The sequence below is a fragment of the Vanellus vanellus genome (genome assembly GCF_965231255.1).
Source record: "Vanellus vanellus genome assembly, chromosome: 3".
NCBI classification, from domain to species: domain Eukaryota; kingdom Metazoa; phylum Chordata; class Aves; order Charadriiformes; family Charadriidae; genus Vanellus; species Vanellus vanellus.
In genome coordinates this window covers 123,253,821-123,276,176 of record NC_138907.1, presented here as the reverse complement: position 1 = coordinate 123,276,176, position 22,356 = coordinate 123,253,821, and the positions used below count along the sequence as shown (strand labels likewise).

General features: G+C 41.1%; 1 protein-coding gene across 2 annotated transcripts in view; it reads right to left on the bottom strand.

Annotated features, from left to right (window-relative positions):
* Nucleotides 1-632: 632 nt before the first annotated feature.
* The window catches only part of CLIC5 (chloride intracellular channel 5), a gene marked incomplete at its 5' end in the record, with an annotated part of 80,076 nt that continues 58,352 nt past the window's right edge, over nucleotides 633-22,356 (bottom strand). For both annotated transcript variants that reach the window (XM_082480904.1, XM_082480905.1), the window contains 2 exons: nucleotides 633-860; nucleotides 3,592-3,773. In XM_082480904.1, the coding sequence (XP_082337030.1) occupies nucleotides 693-860; nucleotides 3,592-3,773 (350 nt within the window). In that variant the 3' untranslated portion in view covers nucleotides 633-692. The remainder of the gene's footprint in view (nucleotides 861-3,591; nucleotides 3,774-22,356) is intronic.

Sequence of the window (22,356 nt, the reverse complement as noted above, 5' to 3'; positions counted from 1 at the left end):
TCATTCACTGTCTTGCACTTTAAAAATTTGGATCCAACAGCATCATGCAAATTTTATGCAAAGTAGCATCTGCAAGTCTGACATATTCACTTAGGCTTCCTCCTCTTGCGCCAAGTTAAAAATAAATACCCTATAAACTCTTGGGCCTGCTAAGACAGAATATGCACTCAGAGAATTTTTTTAAATATAACTGCTAAGAGCATTTCTCCTTTAGGGTCAAACTCCTTTTTTCCCCCTCACTCTCTCATATTTTCCTCCTGCTTTGAGGATCTCAACAGCACTGGGAGAAAAAGTGTCCTCGAAATAACCTACAGAAGAATCAGTTCTATGTGTTCCTAACTTTCTTACTTGAAATTTCAGCTACCTTCCGATTTTTAAAACTCCAAAGAATACAGGTGGTGATATACCCCCAACATGAAACAAGAAATTAGTAAAGTGGACTCATTTCCAATACTGATTGAGAATAATACTAGTTGAGCCAGGTCTTACGTTCAGATTTCAAAGGGTCTCCACCCCTCACACTAAAGCTGCCTTCTCTTTTCTCCAGGGAGAAGCAGATTTGTCCCTGACCAGTACACTTGAACAGGTGAAGTCATAGGGGTGCCAACCAGATAGCATAATGATAAAGTATGTCTTAAGGCAACAAGGAGAAGAGTCTGTAAAAGGGAATACTGAGCCACGGCTGAGGTCAGTTAGGACTTGCTGAGCCGCTTGGCCACATCTGCGTAGGCTTGCTCAATTTCTTTGTCTGCCGCACAGGTGTTGGTGAATTCATCCCTGGCGTAGGCGTTCTTCAGGTATCGCCACAGCCCCGTCATCTCTGTCGGGAACTCAAAGTTGCGGTATTTCTTTGCAACAATCTAAAGCAAAGATAAAAGAGGGAAAAAAGCAGCTTGCTAGTGATAGATCTCCAGATTCCTTTTTAGAGAGCTTCTTATTCTTTCTTCTCATATAATTAATAGCAAAGGAGAGAAATGTTTGGACGTTCAGGGACTTATAACTGAAAAGCCTGAAAAGTGACTGTTGGTTGTCCCTTATCTTGCAAGGATGCTACTTGGCCTAAGGACGCTCTAAATCAATGGCCTGGCTACTGTCAACAACTTATGACTTTCATGGTACATTGATGATCAGAGGGCTGGAGCACCTCTGTTATGAGGAGAGGCTGAGAGAGTTGGGGTTGTTCAGCCTGGAGAAGAGCAGGCTCCGGGGAGACCTTATAGTGGCCTTTCAGTACCTAAAGGGGGCCTACGGGAGAGCCGGGAGGGACTTTTTACTAGGGCAAGTAGTGATAGGACAAGGGGGAATGGCTTCAAAGTGGAAGAGGCAAGATTTAGATTAGATATTAGGAATAAATTTTTCACTTTGAGTGTGGTGAGGCACTGGAACAGGTTGCCCAGAGAAGCTGTGGTGCCCCATCCCTGGAGGTGTTCAAGGCCAGGCTGGATGGGGCTTGGAGCAACCTGGTCTGGTGGGAGGTGTCACTGCCCATGGCAGGGGGGTTGGAACTAGATGAACTTTAAGGTCCCTTCCAACCTAAACCATTCTATGATTCTATGAATTCATTAATTTTGCCATATTGTTTTTTGGTGGTTTTTACCAGTCTTAAGTACATCACTTACTTAACGCTGAGACGCCACATAAGAAAGAGATGATTAGCTGAATCGTAATAAGCAAGACAGATTTAAGAGAAAGGCATTAGTAACAATTATATATAACATATATATAACATTTTCATATCAATTATTATATGTATATTTAACATTACTTTATATTTTATATATATTGTATTTCTGGTTTTATGAGATGTAATATATTTTCCCCGGCCAATGGTGTCAGAGGATGTAACCACCTACAGCTGTTGGAAGGCTGTATCCGTGCTCGTGCAAAGGAAAAAATCAGGGTGGTATGAGCACCATGATTGAGAAACCAAGATGATTTATCAGACATTAGAAACAGGAGTATTAGGATAAACTGGGGGAGAAAATGGTTATTTCAAGACTTGTTAGAGTAGGAAATTGTCTATCAAGGGAAATTTTCGATTTTTAAAAATACTCAGGCCCTTATTCAGGAAAATAGTTAAGTGCATACTTAATTTTAAGCACCTGTATAGTCCCATTGAAGTAAATGGCACTAATCTGTGCTTAAAGCTATTTGGTTGGTTAAGCAGCTGCTGGATTGGGATATTTCAGTTTTCCTGTAAGAATATACCATATAGAATAATCCTGTGGTGACAGAATGAACTAGCTGATAGGAAGGGATGGATTAGCTGATTTAATGAGTGCTTCCAATCTCTAATTTTTCTGACAGTATAAAATTGTTCCTGGGCATAAATTACATACATATGTGCCACAGAGTTCCCCTTTATTTTTAAAGCACATGGTAGAACTGTTTTCCATCTCAGATTTCTTAGGACAGTCATGTTCTCAGAAATGACTGTGATTTGGTTTTATTACCAGGATCCACTTGGTATATGCAAGTCCAAATCCTGTCCTAAACTGCATTTAATTAAGCATTCTTGCCTTCAATGATGCTTCACACACACATGGGGAAGATAAAACCTGCTGGGCAACTTAAATCAAGATTTTCACAATTTCCAGCACACATCTTCCATCAAATGAAAGAGTCTTAATAATTTACCCTTTTCTTCCGTCTGTAAAATGCTTTTCAGGCAATATCCTATGGCTGTGCTTGTCTGAGAAAGATTTTAATTCTTTTTTGGCATTTTTCATTTCATCCCAAGGAGACAGGAATCAGTAAGAGGCCACACATTCATTTTGCATTGTCTGACTCCAACATCACCAATGAAGACGAGCCAAAAAAAAAGGGCTAGACCTGTGAGGATATTATCACGTTTCTTATATGGTGACTTATCCGCACTTTTTTTTCCCCCTATTTTTTCCTATTTTTCGCATGTGTGCAGTCAGCTTCCAGGCTCAGTTTATGTTTTGGCTCACGGAGCCAAATTAGATGCATGACTTGGCCTTAATTCCTAGCTTTCTTGCTTGCCAAGGTCTGCCAGGTACTTGCTTTATTCTAAAGAAACATGTAATCTGATAAATTAAATAAATGCAACATTTAGAAGTCAAGATGATGTACACCACTTGCACTATACCAGCAACCATTGTACATCTTAAATCCTGGACCTCGGTGGTGACATTGATTTGTTAACTTCTCTGTGTGAAATACCAGCTGGAACAAATATTCTCCAAAAGGATGGACTGCTGCTCTTAAGTTACAAATGAGTAGGAACTGACTAAAGTTTTGACATCTCTCTTAAGAATAACAGGAACTAATTAATATGACATATGCTTCTACTCGCAGCAGGGTAAAAATAAAGAGATTTCATACCTAGACCTTCGTATTGTCTTTGCCACTAATTAGAGATGGGGCAATTTCCCCATATGCTAAATACAAAGTTGCTTAAGTTAACCTGTAGGAAATACTGAGAAGCAAAAGCAGGTTGCAAACTCTGCTCTTCTTGGACTTAAGATGCCTCTGCTGAAATACATGTTGGCTTTAGCTCAAGGCTGTCGGAGCAGGGCACTTCATTGTCAGATAAGGCTTCTTTGACCATCGCATGACATCTTTTACCTTGACAACATGGAGTTTGGGCAGAAGGTTGCAGTCAGCAAGAGTCAGGTCATCTCCATCCAGAAACTTGCGTTTAGACACTTTCTCCTCTTCAGTGCTGTCTGCGTCAATCTCCTCTGGCAGAGGGGTTCTCAGATAGTCATCCAGCTTCTTCAGAGCCTTCACCAGGCCTCTTTCAAGGGCTTTGCCAAAAAGCAACAAATAAGTGATTAGGGCAGAGTAAGAATTATTCAGAAACATTCATTGTCAAATGGCTATGGTGGTATCTAGAAAAAAAAGCCAAGAACCATTTCTTTGTTGTTAATTTGTTCTTCAATGCCTACACAAACCCAGTGAAAGAGACCATGGAAGGAAAGAACAGCTTGTTAGTATAATATACCGATAATACACATTCACCCTATGAATGCTGAGGCCACCACACAGTAAATCGGAGCCCTGTACGCCACTACGTTATTTTTCTAAGCAGCCAGGTAGGACTGTAAGGAAAAGGAATTTTCTAGCATTACTTCAGCTCTAAAAAGTTGTAAGTTTACTTCATTTAAATCCCTTCCAGAGTAATTAAAGGCAATAGCAATAATTCCAGAGATACTAAACAGAGCTCTACAGAGCTGGAAGATACACAAAAACTGAAATGAAGTAATATAACAATAATTAAATACAACACTACACAAAGGAGATGAGATAGCCACTGTTGAGATCCCACTCACTTCAGCTTCAACTTAGGTGCAAATCCTCTTTTTTGTATGTCTCAAATTGGGTATCACAATGGAGAAGAGACTTCAGACCTCTCACTTCCATTACTAGAGACCATGTCCCACACTGCTGATGGCTCCAATAAATTCCAGGCTTGAAATCCCACGTAGCCTTAATATACAGCAGAGTGTACTTTTTTTTTCCTTAAAAATATCAACCCAGGCACAGAATTTGTGTTCTTTTGCTTTACCGGCCGGATAATAGAAAAACTCGATTGTAATAATGCACATAGAGAAAGCTGAATGACTCTAGGCAGGTTTGCATGTTATTTAAACTGCATACGCTCTGGGGCAAGAAGGATCTTTTGCATCTCTGTTCGAAGGGTGACAAGCACGATGGGGTCCAGGCCCCTGACGAGCGCCCCAAAGTGCTAAAGTAATATAAATAAGAAACAGCAAGAATTTACAATGTGAAAAAATAACAACATGACTCATGGGCTCAGGGCCAGAGTTTCAGCTGGTGAAAATTACCTGTGGTGATTTATACCTGCTGCAGATCTGGCCTGGAGTCAGCATTTAAGGCCTAATCCTGTAAAATCTTATATCTCTGAGTAACTTACTGCCATTTAACTTCGGGGAGACTACTCAATGCCTCAAGTTACTCAGGCGGTGTAGCGCTACAAGGCCTATGGAGATAATTTTATTTATGGAGCACAACGTAAGCTTCAACAGGCTGCAGCGCTCGCCCTGCGTGGAGCGGCTTGCTGGCACAGGTAGCTCCGCTGGCTCTGCTGTCAGCCGCCCCTGTGTTTTTGGCACGGAGAGAAAGGCGGCGCGTATGGGGCCATTGAGAGAGCGGGAGCCGAACACCACAGAACATGATTTCTCTGCTGCCCTAACATCCATTAAACCTTGTGCCAGTGGTGGAAGTCAGATTAAGCTGCCTGATGTCTTGCTCCCACCGAAGCCTCTTGGCCAAGCACCAGGGAACCATACCAGCTCTTTTGTGGCTGACTCTTAGACACAGTGGCAAATCCTGGCTTAATTGATTGACTGGAGAAACGACTGCGATCCAACTGAAAACACCCCAACAAACATAGCAGGGAGGGAAGGAATTTTATTTCTGAAAGCAAAGCATCTAAAGCGACTGAAGTGCTGCCATCCATAAAACAAAAGTGTTGCCATCCCTTATTTAATCAATTCAAATTGAATTTTGACACTGACATTCTGCTGTCAGATGCTGGCAGTGGTGTCTTTAATCGTCTGCAGCTGTGCTCCGCCACACAACTTCTGCTGAAGGGTAATAACTGTATAGCATGTAATATACCCCCATGTGGCAACACTCAAAAGATTTAGCAATCTCTTTTTGGTTTGACCCATAACACCTGTTGAATAGATAGTTCTCCTTCTCTTGGTCAGCCTCAGCCTACGTCCTCTTACAATGAATTCATTTAGAGACAATGGAATCGACTTACTGTGATTTAATTCAATTTTGCACATTCAGATGTTAGAGAACTGGCTTAACACTGAACATTTTCCAGTATCCCCTTCACCCAGTAGGATCATCAGTTCTCTGACTCATCTGTGCAATATTTCCAGTATCAGTACTACATTTGATGCTTCGCACTGGCCCATGGGGTCAGTTAGGAGCGTGTACAAAGACAGGAGCATCAGGTGGGATGTGTTTATGTAACTTTTCTGGAACTTATTAGGGTTGGGATTTTTTTTGCTCTTACTGATATATCAAAGTGCGTCATGGCTGTCTCAAAAACAATGCCTGGAGTGAAGCCTATTTGTGACAGTGGGAAAAACATCTATCTGAATTCATACTTGGCGCTTGCATACGGCAGCTTTAGGCCAGAAATAAGCGTATGTTCAGGGTTCAACGCATCTGTGACCTAATTCACAGGCTCTGCTGGAACCCACAGGGTACTGACATCTCGCGGTGAAATCACCACACAGTCAGGACTATCTCATATCCTGATAGTCAAGAACTGAACCGCTACTTGTGGCTCCAATGACCCCATTTAATTAATCAAAACTCTTCTGATCCCAGTAAACCTCTGAGAACAGCTATGAAAATAGAGGAGTAGCGAACAAGGCAGAACTGCCTTTCTTCCAACTGAATAGTGACAGAATTTTGAAAAGAGAACTAAGATCCTAAAATTGCCGTTTCAAACTGAGCGTAGGTACACAGGATGGGATTTTTAAAGCGTGTTGATGGTTTTCAAGGCATTTTCTGAAATCCATATGCAAATACCCATGTTGCAAATCCTACTTTCTAGGTGCCCTGACACGTTGAGATTTATCTATATGATTTGAAGTCTTACGTTCCTTGAGAAGGTGCTCAGGGAAATACCCACTCAAAGTAGAAGTATACATACAAGAATATCAAAAATATTGAAGCAAGAGGTTTCTAACCCCCCAGATGTCAGACAGAGCCACGTGTCTAATGCTGTCATATGTGGGAGAACCAAACTTAGGTTTGAATTCAGCAGTGATCACCCGGAAGAGAGAGGTGTCAGAAGCAGGTCAGTTTTTAATTTCTCACCACAAAAAAAAAAAAAAAAAAAAAAAAAAGGAGAGAAGTGCTGTGATTTTACCAGTGGTATAGGGAGAACATTTTCCTGGGAAATGGAAGATTGAGTGATTGAGTTTCAAATGCCTCTTCAACATGATCTCAGCCCAGATCTGCCTGATGAGACCTTGCCAGTGGAGTATCAGGTAATTTGTACAGCTCTCCTGTTGAACCGTTTCACTTTCCATAAATGACTCAACATTCAGTGGATCACAACTGAAGGCTAACACCACAGGTAAAAGTCAGAAAAACCCTAACTCTCTCATTTTCTCTCTTATCTGGTTGCTACTTAAGCATTACATGAAAGGTGAAAAAACATGGACAGAAACCAAGAAACAACCTCCTCAGAATATCCTACAGCTCTGAAGGTTTTGGGACTTTTGCTGATGAAAGAGATGTCTGGGTTTGTATTAATGAGCAAACCCAGCAGAAGAAAGATTTAATTCTAAACCTCCCATGCTATGGCTATTTTGTGAAAATCTGGATGACTCTGTACGTTGTCTCCACTGCGAACATAAGGGACAGCAGACACTCACCAGGGCAGGGGTCTTGTGAATACCAGTCACAGCACTAGACTGAATGAAGACATTTAAAAAGGTATGACTAAAGAGTGACTAATTCCCCATTTGTGAACGTACTACCCACAATGAATTTCAAAAGTGGCTAAGCAGCTAATTCCCTTAGCAACTTATCCTCTTGGAAACATCATTAAATAACTAAATAGGCTTGCTGATAACAGCTGAGGCTCCACTGCAAGTCAATGAGTGGGATTTATCTTCCCTGAAGTGAGCAAATTAAATGACTAGGTTTGAATTAAACACCCTGAACTTCCTCTGTAGTCACTGGAGTCCTCTCTTCTACACTTGGTTTAGGAGACCCCTAAATCAGCTGTGTGGAGTGTCCAATCCTGAAGTGTCCGATCTCAGCCTGAAGTGCCTTGGTAATGTCAGGGTGGAGGATTCAATATTACACCACCAAGTGGAACTATGCCTGAGAATGTGGCTCTCTGCTGCTTTTGAAATTTCTACCTCCAATTGCTTCCCCACCCTGCAGACTTTCAGTATGACCTTAGAGATCCCAAATGTCACCAGCTCTGCAAGAGGAACCCTGTCATCAGGTTACCCGTGCAACAGCTGCAGTGTCTGGGCTCCTGGAAACCATCTTTCTGGACAGCACAAAGGCACCAGCATCTTATTGTCCCCACAATAATGCATTTAATATAACTTCAAATTCCAAGAAGGTCTACCTGTGTATATACAAAATCCATGGTGGAACCACCTCTCTCTCACCCTTCACTACTCAGCCCTGGGTTCCTTATGCAGCCAAAGATAACTTATAGCAACCACGGTCCTGATGTGTCATCCCACCAATAGTAAACAACGATATTAATAAAAAGTCCTCACGAGCTCTTTGTGATTTTCCTTCTGCCTTCAAAACTATGCTTTTATAAAACTTTACTTGAGAATCCTGAGTTAAAAGCCAGAAAAATAGCACTTTCCAACCTCAAAGCAACCACAGAACACTTAATGAATATATTACCATCTGTCAAATACACAGGGTGAGGTTCAATTTAGTTGATGATACCTAATTCACAATGACGCTCTGTTTTCAGCAAAAGGTTACTTGACGTTGAACAATGAGATTAACAAATCCTGACATGCACAGAAATACAAATAATGTAACAAAAGTTAATAATTGGCAAAGTTGTGCTCTCGGTTACACTGATATAAAAGAGGAGTAACTCCGCATTGTCAACAAGCTATTCCATATTCACTCCAGTTCAACCAAGAACAGACTTTGGCTCTGTTACTCAACTCTTCAAGCAAAAACTTCCTTAAACTATTAGCCCGTGCAACTATTTCCAGGGGACAAAGAGAAATCCCTGTGTCTTGAAGCACTTATACCACAACTGAACAAAACATTGGAAAATGTAATGCATGGAGCAATCCTGCAAGTCAAGGGGAGGGCCAGATGACAAAGACTCATTACTAGGTATTCAGGGTGAAATTTTGGCCATACCAAAGCCCATGGAAGTTTTGCTGTTGACTTCAGCGGAGTTAGGATTTCTCCAGCACCTTTTAAAACCAAAAGGGACTATTATAATCAGCTAATCTGACCTCCTAAATAATACCAGTCATAAAATTTCCAGTGTCATCGGTCGTTTCCATCTCTATTTTCTGTGGCTCAAATAAGGCTGAAGCAAAATGGAAAGTAACTAGAAAGTAGTAAAAGAAAAATGGTTCGGAAAAAGTAAAACCAATTCAGGCTGCCCACACCCACAGCATTGCAGAGGTCAGACAAGGACTCTTCTTCCCCTTCCTTGAACTCCAAATATTTCCTTCCTTGTTTAATGCCCGGACGAGGAGAAATAGCAAAGCAGACAAAGCACATAAACGCCAATCTCTGTGGCCTGAAGGAGCCACTGGAAGGCAAATCATTCCATCCTAAAATAGTAGGCTAGGAAAAGCTGAATTACCACCAGAGGAGCCTCTCTCTCTCTGTTTTGAGAATAGGCAGGCTTACTACCTAAATTTAAAATAGCTAAAATTAGGTGAGATGACTCCTGTTTTATGTGTCTGAGTGGAACCATTTCCAGAATGAGGATCTTACTTGATGGGAAGAGATGCAAAGCACAGAGGGCACAATAAGAGCAATAAGAACAATTGATTCTTTGACCAAATTGAACATAAAAGCTATTTGATTTACATCAAAAGAGCAAAACTAGGTCATTTTTTTAAAGAAACTTAAAGCAAAATAACATAACATTTCCAAACAAACGAAAAGAAAAAGAAAGCCATGTTTTGGGATGGCTGGTTAAGTCGTGCCTAGACATTCAGTCATTTTCACATGACTTTTAAAATGTTGGTAATCTTCAAAATTAACATGTCATTTCCAAATTAAAAAGAGAATAACCTTTTGTTTCAAAAAGTTTAAGCGAAAATAGTTTTACTTTTCAAAACAGGTCATTATTCACCAAGTTCAACCCACATTTTCCCATAATTCAGGTTAGTCACACCACCCATGGCATTTTTTGTCAAATAAACATTTTGTCACAAAATATTTCTCCAAGCCGAAGTAAAATGTATGTGGCCCTCTTCATAAGTGAATACCACTGGAAGCACAGTGACAGCAAGGCTTCAAAACCATCGAAGCCCAGCAACATAATGGTTTTTGTAGCCATCATCTGAAACCACCTGAGACTGACCTCGGCAGACCTGCAAGTTTCTTAATTGTCAAGCCCAAACAAGTTCAACAATGACCCAAGGACAAAAATGAACAACGATTCCTGCTGCTACCCTGGATCCCTGATTGATGCTTTTCCTTTTTACTGCTTTCTTCCACTGCCCTCCTGTAAGATTTATCCTGTAACACACGCAAATGAACTTGGTGAAATACGCAATGAGGGAAAAGGGGGAACAGTACATAAATATTCACGGTCTCGCACAAACAATCTGAGATTTATTTTTCCTTTAAAAAAACAAACCACCTTTCCTGATCACTTCCAGATTCACAGAGTTTGATATTATATGAGACCCAATACTGTTTTCTGGTAGGAGAGGGAAACCAGCTAAGAAACAGCAATTTAAGGTAAGAAAATAATATCATTCTACTAGTCTGACAGTCTGATTAAAGACCAAGGATACATATTTTCACTATTTTTTCTCCATCCTGTTCATTTTTTTCAGGCAGGCTCAACGGAGTATTGTAACTCTAATCTGTATGGATTAATCCTTCTCACATGGAGGAGCTGTGACTGCAATATGTGCGCCACTGTGTTACATACTGAAGAGTTTATCTTCCTCCCTATGATTTCAGTATAACCCCTGTGATTTGAGCGCTGCCTTGATTTCTTCTGTTTAGCCATTTAAGAGTTAGGTGTCTTGTCTAAGCTGGTTATGTTCCCTCTCTGCTCAGAGGCACGAAGCGTCTCCAGAGGGCAATTCCTTCCAACTGCCTGAGACACCTGATTTAAACTGGTGTGACTCACTCCACACATGCCCTTCTCGCTGCATGGATTACGGGTGAAGCCTAAAGGACTAGCTCAGACTAGACACCAAACTTTCAGGGAGGTGAAGTTAGGCGAGATGAATCCTACCTTTTGAATATAATTTGACAGTTCACCAAAGTGATGTAGGATAATACCTCCCATTTTTTTAAAGTTACTTAACTATTAGGGCTTACTCGCCAAAGGGCAAGTACATTGCCAATTTGAGCGTTGCAACACCCTTTCCAGGCATGTTTCTGCCTTGTAAAATTCCCAGCTCTGAGCAGCATCTATAGGGAGAGGCAAATGAGTGGGCAGTCACTAAGAGAGCCATTGGAAATGCAGAGGAGAAGGATGGAGGTTGTATGCTCCCATGCATCCAAGGCATTTAGATGCCTAACCCTGGGCCAAAGGGAGTTTCTGGCCTGAGTCACCTCTCCTATTAAAGATGTTTCACTCTAGATAAATAATTCAATATCCACTGGAACAGAGTCTTGAGCATGTTCCCACAATAAAGGTGAATGCCCGTACAACCATGCTGAAAAGCTGTGTGTGATCGGTCTGTTTCTCCTCACTTAATGAATCAACAAACACAGTCGTGTACTCAGAAGATATATAGTGTGCAGTGTCTCTTATTCCTTAACTCTACTCTCTTGGTTAGGGGGTTCTCCTAGAGGACAGGGGTTCATATTCATCCTCCAGATCAGTCAGAGCCAGGACTTGAAAGGGGATTTTTACTCCTGGTGAGTGTTCAGGTGAGCACACACCAGGAGTGGGGTATGTCACACGGACACAGGTGCACACATGCGAACAACTACACAACTTTGGTCATAGTCTGCCTTTTGGCCACCATCTAAAGCAGGCATAAATAGGTACGTATTTTCCATAGGTGTTGGCACATATGTTCTGTCTATGTCCAGTGAGAGAAATGGAGGTGCTAAACCCCAGGAGCACTTCAGCCAGGACTCAGAGGAACATGGAACTGAAATACAGCCGTTAGATACCCAAAGCCACCTTAGGAACCCAGACACATCAAAAATCTATTGATTTATGGATATGATTGACCGCGTCTAACTTTAGCCATCTAAGTGTTAGGCAATTAGTTCAACCTAGTTGTCCAAGTCTCCTTTATAGATAGCAATGAAAGACAGGCACCTTTAAAGTAAGTTCTCCCAACTTTAGGTCTGTGTTTTAGGACAAATCAAACTGCCCTTTAGAAATGGATTTATGTCCCTCTCCATTGATCACAAAAGAAGTCAGGATTGTTGAATGACTAATGTATAACTTTCAGACAGACTTAGGTGAGATGATCCCTTCCTTATCATCCCTCTTCCCTCTCCACCCCATCTACAAACCCTTGATGATGAGGACTGATAGATTAGAGCTTCATCTTAAAAGTTTGGGATATTTTGACAGACCCATCTCAAAAACTCCCAAGAAAGTATGTCTCGGTCTCAGAAAGACAGAGACCCTGATTACCCCGGTACCCTTTCTTAAGCCAGAGCACAATGATCCAAGGGTTAAGAGGTTACCTGGATTTAGGATACCTGAGTTTCACAGTATCACAGTATCACAGTATGCTAGGGATTGGAAGGGACCTCAAAAGATCATCTAGTCCAATCCCCCTGTCGGAGCAGGAACACCTAGATGAGGTTGCACAGGAAGGCGTCCAGGCGAGTTTTGAATGTCTCCAGAGAAGGAGACTCCACAACCTCCCTGGGCAGCCTGTTCCAGTGCTCTGTCACCCTCACTGAGAAGAAGTTTCTTCTCAAATTTAAGTGGAACCTCTTGTGTTCCAGCTTGAATCCATTACCCCTTGTCCTATGTTTCTTCTCCTCAAGCTTTTTTCTACATGACGTTATATAAATTATTTAAGTTCTCTGCCTTCCAACTTCCCATATACAAAATCAAGACAATAACACTCTTCAGCCACAGACTTTACATTGCTAAAAGCTGTAATGTACCAGCTGTGGATGTATGTTTCAGGTTGCAGGTTGAGGGGGATAAACTGTACATATAGTAGAAAAAAGAGGTATCTTTGTGATACCATCTGTCCTACTCCCAAATTAAACCAGTGAAAGAGGTGACTTGATAATGTCTTTAAAAAGAAAATTAAACACATATTTTTCAAGCATCGAGGAAATTTGTTTTTACTTGTTTCTAGTTTTAGACTGAAAACTCAGGTTTCTTCCTTCCCTTTTCTTATTTAGTTTTAGAGTGGAGGCAAGACATAAATGTAATACTTGTGAAGTTATCATGAAGAATGAGTTGGAGAACCTTCAAATGCTGTTTTTTAAGAAGAAAACCCAGGTGTTAGAGCGACACCAAAAGAAGGGTTCATTTCCAAGTCCCTTAGGAGTCCAAGTGACCCTGAGGGCAGGAAACAAGTGAATGTAAAACTACTGGCCTACAAGTGCCCCAGGAAGAACAGTACCTAACTTGCATTTCACAAGTCATCATAACTCTGTAGCAGCACGTAAGCGACAAGCATCATTTCTAGAGCACGTCCCCGAGGGCCTAATCCTGACCTCTGCAACGCTAGGCTCGTGCAGGTGTCCCTAAACCAACTGCAGACGAGCAGCAGCTGATTTGCATCAGCAACCTGAAAAAAAAAACACACCGTCGAGCCCTGCAGATTATAAAACCACATACTTATAGTATGAGATTTTCACTCCGCTATCTTGATTTTTAAGATGCTGTGTGTTTACTCAGATTGTAAAATTTTGTTTTACTAACAAAGAGCAAACAAGATGATTCTGGGACTAACAAAGGAAAACTTAACTACACGTCTCTGCATTAAAATAAGAGTAAAGTTACCTCCGGTAGAGTGCAACTGGGCTTTAGTGGCAGTGCTGTGGGGACCCCTTGTGTTCTAAAATTTAAGCAAAGATGACTGTTCCTCCACAGGCTGTTGGCGCTTGCGTCTTTGATATCAATTTCTTTCCGTCCCAAGCATGTAGAGGAATAGTCCGCTTTTGTTTACACCAGGATAATCCCAATTGCACTCCACCGATTTCAACTACGCAATTTCACTGCAGCAGTGGTGGAGTGAAGACACGGGAGGGGGAGACGCAGCAAGGCCTAGCCAGCAGCACCTGAGGAGGAAGTTTTAAAGCTTAGCGAGTTCCCAAATCCCCCCATTCGCTTAGGAAATCTCAGTCTCAAATAGTTTTATTTTAATGTTTCCAGTATTTTCTGCCCTTTGTGTTCAAAAATTGTTACTCAAATACAAGAAAAAAAAAAAACATGAGACGATGAGATTTACAAATGACTCACATCTTAATTCTTTTCCATTGTTTCTCTGCTTGTGAGATTTTTTGTTTCAAGCTCCATGAAATGACTTAGGGATCATCGTGACTGTGTCTCAACTTAACCTCTCTGAAAGGAGCAGAAGCAAAAAGAGTTATAATTATGACTGGATGTATGAATTTTTTCTACTAGTACTAGTAGGGAGGTCATATTCCCTTCTGTTGCAACAGCCCTGTTGCAACAAATATTAAGAACATTTTTCGCAGTTCTGGTGTCCCCAGTTAAAACAGGCTTTGAAAATTCGAGCAAAAGTTCAAAGGAGAACAATACTACGATGGTCCAGGACTGGAAACAAGCCTCAAAATGTCAGGTTTGAAGAGTCTGTTCAGCTTATCAGAGAGAAGGCTGAGAGGCCAACGTGCACAGATGCTCCCTCATAGACAAAACATCTGGGAAGCATGAGGGAGCTCTTCAGCCTCGCCGACAAAGGTGTGAAAGGTCTAATGGCTGGAAGTTGGACAAATTCACTTTCCATGTTACCAAAGCAATGAACTGTTTAAAGAACAAACAAGGAGAAATGGGAGGTGGACTTCCTTCTTGGGGTGTTTATAGTGAGAGTAAGAAAAAGCAGGCTTTAATTCACATCTGGCAAAAACAAGAGGAACTGGGCTGGAGGGGGACGGTCGCATGGGCAGGTCATGGCACTTTAAAATCCCTCATATCATCTTTTAGGTCTTGGAAACAGGAGGAAGGTAGGTTGACTGTATCACCCTCAATGTCACAGAGAATTTGTTACTTGACATTAAGACAATGACTGTAATAAAATCATGTGCTTCAAGACTTAAGATGCTTGCAAAGTTCACAGTATCTTTTCTCCCAATATACAATTAATCAGCTGTGTTATGTGGCTTATCCATGGCCATCTGGTCATTCTCTGCTAGAGACAGGAACAGCTGGACCATTGCTTTGGAGTGGTGTAGAAATTCTTGCTGAGTAGATGCCTTCCTCATGTGTTCAGAGCCATTCTGAGTCCACATTAAGGTCCAAGAAATACTTATTTTTTCAGCTTTCACTGGCTGAATCACCAGGATTCCCCTTCCTCGGCAGTGCAAAATATGGACCAGCTATTGCCATCAGCTAGGCATCTCTCATCCAGTAAATTTCCCCTTTAGAGGGGCATTGTGCATCAAAGACCCTTCAGTTTCTCTTATTCTCTGCTCTGATATAAAACAATTTATAATCTAAAGGATAAAATGCTAACATGCTTGCTCAATGAGTAAAATTGATTGAGATGTGGTCTCCAGGAGATCATAGTAAATAATCCAAAGTTCCTTCTAGCCTCAAACCCTGTGAAATTCTGATTTTTTTTTCTGCAATCAGAAGAATCAGCATATTTAGAAAAGAATTATGTCTCCAGTTCCCATTTAGTCACCTTATTCCCAGCACTGTTTTCAAGCTAAAGGTCAGCTATTTGGGATCTGATCTAATAAAGAAAATTAGCAACACTGATTTTTATTTATGTCTCATTCTTCTCTTCCCTGTAATTTTATGAAGAACATTTGCATGCATAAAACAAAAAAATCCGTTTTGGGAAAAACAGATTCCGGGCCAATCCTTCTCCCTTTGAAGTCATCAACAGTTTTGCAAACTGACTTCCAGGAGCCAGTCACTGGGCTCCCTATCATGTGATAGCTTGCTCTACAGTTGCTAAATATAAGCCTGTGAACAATCGAGACAATAAGACCAGTTGGGTGCTTAAATCTGGACATTTGCTCATATAAAATTTGGATACTTTACTGAGTAAGGCCATAACTTCATCTAAGCCCTTGCTGTGGGGAACATACTTAAGATGCATCAAGTATATCGCAACGAAGGGAGTTACCCACCAGTGCGAAACCATAGAGCAATGAAGTTAAAACTCAATTCTAAGTAATAATGTAATTTAGGCCTCCCATTCCAGCAGCGAGGCGCTTAATTCCTCCCAGGACTGCTGCCGCCAGATTGCTCTAATCCACTTCCAGCTGTGCTACTGCTCCTGTGTGCGAGCATGGGAGCTCGGCTGGGAAACAGAACAAAGCATCCCAGTAAAGCCAGCAGCACTTGGAGGAATATTCAAACACACAGGGGAAATAATTCCCTCTTAAAGAAGAACTTCTGCCAACTACTGTTCCCATTGCAAGTATTTTAGTCTAGGCCTGGCCTGTGTATATAAGCCCTGATTCAGCCAAGGCTTGAGAACGTGCCTTAACTGGAGCATATCCTCAGCCTCGTTGACTTCAGTATATATTGTCAACTATTCTCTGTGTTGAACATATATAAAAATGTATATTCTTTCATTTTTTCTCTCCCTCCCTATGATGCTCTGGTTTCAAAGCTACCTCAGCACACGTGTCAGAAAATTATGTCTGCTAGTGCATTAATTGTATTTACTGTTCCCAGAATGGTTGCATCTAATCGTGCTAATCAGGCAAACCAAGTCGCTGCCTTGGAGGGCTTGAAGTCAGATCACATCTGGACTTACACAGAGTTTTAGTTTTAGTTTTGTATTGCTTTCAAATAGTATTCTTCACATTTCTGTCAGGAAATCTTCATACCTTTAATTAGCAATGTCTAATAAGAACAAAAGCCCCTAAATGATAGGAAAGTTCGGTAAGGAAAACGTTTCTGAGATGAAGATGATGGTTTGTTATCATTTTAGAAAACTGAAAACCTCTTCCTTCCAACAGCCTAAAGTTTCAGTTCTTAGTTTTGGCAGGTCAAAAGATATTGGTCCTTAAAGCTGTCACTGGTACCAGACGGAATATTGATGGCTCTGGGCCTCCAGCCAGCATGATTTTGAGGAGAAGTTTCAAAGAGTTATTTCTCAAGAAAACTTATTCTGCAAACTGCTGTTTCTGAGCATTTTAGAATCAGTCTTTGATTACTGGGCAGAAAGCAGATAAAGCAATTTAGGACAGATGACAAATGCAACTTGCAGTACTACTTAACAGGTTAGCACACAGCTATCACCACTGTTTGAGTGGTCTTTACATGCGTGTTTTTATAAAGAGGCAGAGTGGAGAACGGTTTTATTAACGTATCATGAGTGAGTTATATGGGTCATCCCAAATGAATGGCAATAAAAGCTTTATATCACACTCGCCAACATGTATTTGGTACTTTATGTGCCACAAATGTTGCAGAAAAGCTATTTTACATATGTTTTAAAGACTGGGTATTTTTTATATTAGGGCTGGTTTTGTAAAGCTGCCAGGCACTTTAGCTACCACAACCCCAACAGTACTCAGCTTAGAGGGAGCCATAAAAACGTGTTTAAAATGTTCTGAAATAGGTTTTTTGTGCTTCAAAATGCCAAAGTTAAAGATCCGTCATCCTGATATGTTCCATCACAAAGCAAGTCCTTTTCTCTAAAGCAATTTTAAAAGCTATTCCGAGTCCTTCCTGGTTGCATGACAGAGAAAACTTAATATTGTCACAGCACAGGACAAATTGCGGCTCATGCTGGGCCTTGGACAGGTGTGGGATTTTGTAGTGGAAAAGGGAAACTCTGCAACTAAAGAGGAAGAAGGAAAAATTTTAATTGCGAGTTGATACACAGACATACACGCGCGCGCACATATATATACCTTTATATTTATATCGCACCTTGAAAATCTGTGCAAAAAGCATGAAGTGTTAATGCTGGTCCTCAGTTAGCGCCTGATCCGAGATCCTTGTCACAGGAAACTCCCCATCGATTCAAGGGCATTCAAACCGCGTTTTTAACTTGCTCTGTTAAAGTCAAGAGGAGCTGACCCACAGCATCATGACACTCCTACCCCGGCTACGTACACCAGCTCAGGTGCCACGAAGGGTCTGCACCACGCAGCTGTTATTACTGTAAATATTCTACGTAGGTTTTTGGAGTGAAGTGATTTTCTGCCTACTAAAGGAGGTACGCAACGGCTTCTAGAATGGAGCAGAGCACGCCCTCCAGCCCGAGCGCGTACCTGCACTGTGGGTCTGACCCGCTTCTCAGCAGGAGTAACTCCACAGTGTAAAACTGATTTAGGCCAGTTTAAATTCCAGCCCTGTATGCCTGTGTGCATATCTACGGTATACATACATCCACAGCACATGAAGAGAGACATTTCCCACCTCACGCATTTAACCACAAAGTGTGATGTAGCTACTGAAAGAGGTGAACGGCATTTAATCACATGTAAGCTAATGATTTAAATGCGCTTTTATTTTCGGCCTCTTGATGTAAATCCAAACCAGACTAGCGGAGTCCTCTGGTCAGACGGCTGGAAATTCCTCTGCATGAAATCATGTTGGTGGTCTCCCGGCTCAGCGCCTTCTGAAGAGCCGTACAGTGAAATATCCTTCCGTACCACTAATGAATGCGCCCACCCACACTGGAGCTGGTGCCCCCTAAGAACTCAATTCAAGAACAACTTTTTAAACTCATAAATGAAATCAAAGGGCTCATTCTATGAGCCAAAGAACTTACAATTTTAGGCGGGACGGTTAATGGACGGTTACTATAAGTTGTCCCCTTGGTTTGCGATATACAGTCTCCACGAAAAAAAATAAGCAGGATACCGAATATGTACACAGCATTCCAATTAATTAAATTTCATCCTCCTCCAATGAATACATAAATTGTTGCTACCCTGGTTACTGTACAGAGTTTGAGTGACTTGCTTAACATCAACCAAAGGAACCAAAGTAAGCTCACAAGCTCTTTGTTTGCTTTCCTGTGCTCAGACAAGACCTCCTTCTAGGCATTAAACAATCACTCAGCAAGCAAAAACTCTCAAATTGGCCATGAAAACTTGAGCAAGAGCATCCAGGAAATAATTTTTTAAGACTACTGCCACCGAGGTCACCCAAGAACTCCTGTTCTTGTGTGAATGAGCACTTGTCACTTCAAGGACGAGCGGTGAAGCCTGGTGGCAGTGGCCAGAGGACTGAATAACCCAGTCATACTACCGAGGCAAGATGCGGATCTAACCCTGCAACGAGGAGATGACTCCTTCAGAGAGGCCTGTTATAAAATTATCGAGTGACACGGGGGGTGGAAGGAATCAAGCCTGGTGTAATTGAACTGACTTGAAATAATAAATGCACACACTTTCTTTAAACACAGCTTGCCACATCCTGAGAATCTGGAATCAATTCCTTCCCTTTCAAGAAGCTTAAAAGTGGTGGGACTTTGATATGGCATGAGCATGTTTGCTTCTGGGCTTACAGCCCTCACCAGCCCGTTCCAAACCTTTCAACGTTTTTATATTACAAGACAGAAAAGTTAGGAAAACAAAGATGGAAAAAAAGAATCAGAAATTCAGGGAACTATTAAATCAGGGCAGCCTAGCTGCCAAATACCTTTGGTAAGTAAATGAATCATGATCAATAACATATTGCCGTACAGACTTACAGAAGAAGGTTATCACCTGCTTCTGTGCCAGGCGCAAAACATAGTGGCATGTGGCTAATGAAGTACTGCATGAATCCAGAAATAAAGTACTATTTTTCTCTGTAATATTAAAGCATTTTACTTCAAAGTAATTTTAACTCATCCAGAAAAAACATGTTTTTTTTCCATTAAAACTTTGTCAAAATCGATAGGTTACTATGAAACACTTCTCTTTTGACAATGTTGAATTTGTAAGAAGAAACTGTCTTGATAGAAGGAAACCTATTTTGTTAAGGGGATGTTTCAGCCCTGATTGTAAAGCTGCTTACTTTATATATTCACATATTTGCCAGCAGAGGGTATCACAATCTTAGAAACAGACGTATGTATCATTGCGTCTATTCGTTTACAAGCAAGAATTCAGACACAAGCTAAACCAGGAAATTACAAATCTTGTTTTCTTCAGTAACTTTTCCACTATTAGAAAAAAAAAAAAAAAGCTACTTAAAGGCTACAGACTCTGTTATCAGTGTCATCTCACTGCCTCTCTCAGGATAGGAAATTTTGCAACGATATAGGCAAGTGATGGCATCACTTGAAGTCTGAAACTGTTGCATGGGCCTGGCTGTAAACCCTCCTGGGAGGAACTCTAGCGTGGGCTTATCTTTGGCATGCATTAAGTTCTCATTATTTCTCACATCCAGTATCCTCATCGTGCATAAATCTCATTAATTATCCCAATCACTTCATGCCACTTTTCCTCAAAGATGTAATAGCCACAGGCTGTAGTGAGAGCTCACGTTACGTAGACCACATGATCTCTGCTAAACCACTACGTTATGAAGAATGATCATATATAATTACACTTAACCCACACTTCTCACAGCTAGAGATAGGCTGGTGCTACAAATTCCCAGCCTGATATCCCACGAGTTAATGAATTCACCTCCCTGACTCCCAAGTTAAGAGAACATAATTTAAACAACCTGATGTTTGGTACTGTAGCTCACTTGGTATTCAGCACTCCCCTATTCCCAACTAAAATAAACTAAAATTATTTTTATATAACGGTCTGGGTTCTCCCTTCTATTTTGGATTTATTAACAAGTCTTTTTCTATTTCTGTATTTTGATCATGTGCAACTGATGTCCCAGTCACTGGTGTGGCTTTCCAGATTAACCCAAGCATTTGAGCCAGCTGGAGCCAGGAGCCAATATAGAGGATGACTATGAGACACGCGTTACCTTTATCTGAGAGCTGGGGTGTATAGGAACCATTTAAGATAACCACAAGCAGCAATCTCTGTTGTCTTTGGATCTCTTTTGCTCATATGGAGACAGGAAAGGGGACATTCTCCTAAGTAATTTCATTTTATATTTATAAAATGCTTTTTTTTTTTAATTACAGAACTATATACAACTAGTCCTGCTGTTAAACAGGAAAAATGCGAATCAGAATCCGCTGCAAAATGACAAGTATCAGATCAGGGCTAGAGCCCCAGATCCCTTTTTGTTTGCTGTTGCAATTTTAAAAAAATACCAATCAAAATGAAATAGGTTCATTAGGAAATATGTATGTGGTGGTTCTGTCTTTTCCTTTTTGCACATAGCCTTTTCACTGCTCAAGAAATTTAACCTTTTAATTAACTCATTATCTGCCATCCAAATCAGCCTTCAGAATAACTGCTGTAGGTCCAGATGAACTGGATAGGAAAGCGGGTAAAATGTCCCTGGGATAAGGGAAAAGCTATTCTTGCTCAGCCCTTGAAAAATGAAAGTCAATTACTCTGCTGAAATTGAGGTCTACTTCCCGCATGGCATAAGTCCGCACTGATAGTCCCAAGGACTCGGAGGTCCTCGGGTACATTACTCCATTGATAGAAATAACATGTAGGTACTACTTATACTCCGCTCATCTTTGCTTTATTCTCCTTGCAGTGCGGCACACCAGCTGTAAAAAATTAAGCTAAAATCTTATCTCTACTTCAAAGGGGAAAGTTGAGTATCAGTACGCTCAGAGATTGCAACATGTCCCGATATCACAGGAGCACAAACCAACTAACAAAACGGAGTGGGGACAGGGAACAAAGATTGTTGCTGTCCTGCAGCTTACCATCTATTTTCTCTCTAACTTGGTGTGCTTAATTGCCATTGGCAAGCATTTTCCTTTTATTGTCAAAAGTACCTAAACGAAGAGTTTGTTAGGCAGAACTAGGGAAAGTTCCCATTAATCACACTGTAGCTACTAAAAATGTGGAGACCTGATCATGAGCACTTGTGTGGCGAGATTCGTTATCTCTCAGTAGCGGATATCCGACCTTGAATTCCAGCTCTGATTATGGCCAGATGCAGACACCTCTAGGACGGTCATTTATTACTGCCTGGAGCTGCCAGCCCTTATGAGTCCAGGGATTTGCATATTGCAGGGTCACTGAGAAGCGATGCGTTGGGATTACGCATGTGGACAGATCCCCACGGCTGTTTTAGAATGCAAGGGGCAGCACAGCTGGATTTATGACTTACAGTTGCAGAGCAGACCATAAAAATTCCTTGTAAATGGCCAAGATATTTTATTTTCACTGTAACGTCTATTTAGTCTAACTCTTAATCTATCTTCCTTTTACAACTTCCTACAGAGGTTAGCTGAGCATCCCATTAGCATTAGACAAAAAAATCACTTTTTAGCATCCCTGAGAAGCGAAGCTCTTTAATTATTTCCTTTCATTAACAATGCAAAAATATTAAGGAGCAGATTTTTATCTGACATAAATCATCATTTACCCATTTTCAACTCATGGGTCAGCCCCAGGCAATGAAATATAATTGCCCTGATGAAATTTGTGGCAGAGCTGGAACCTGAAAAA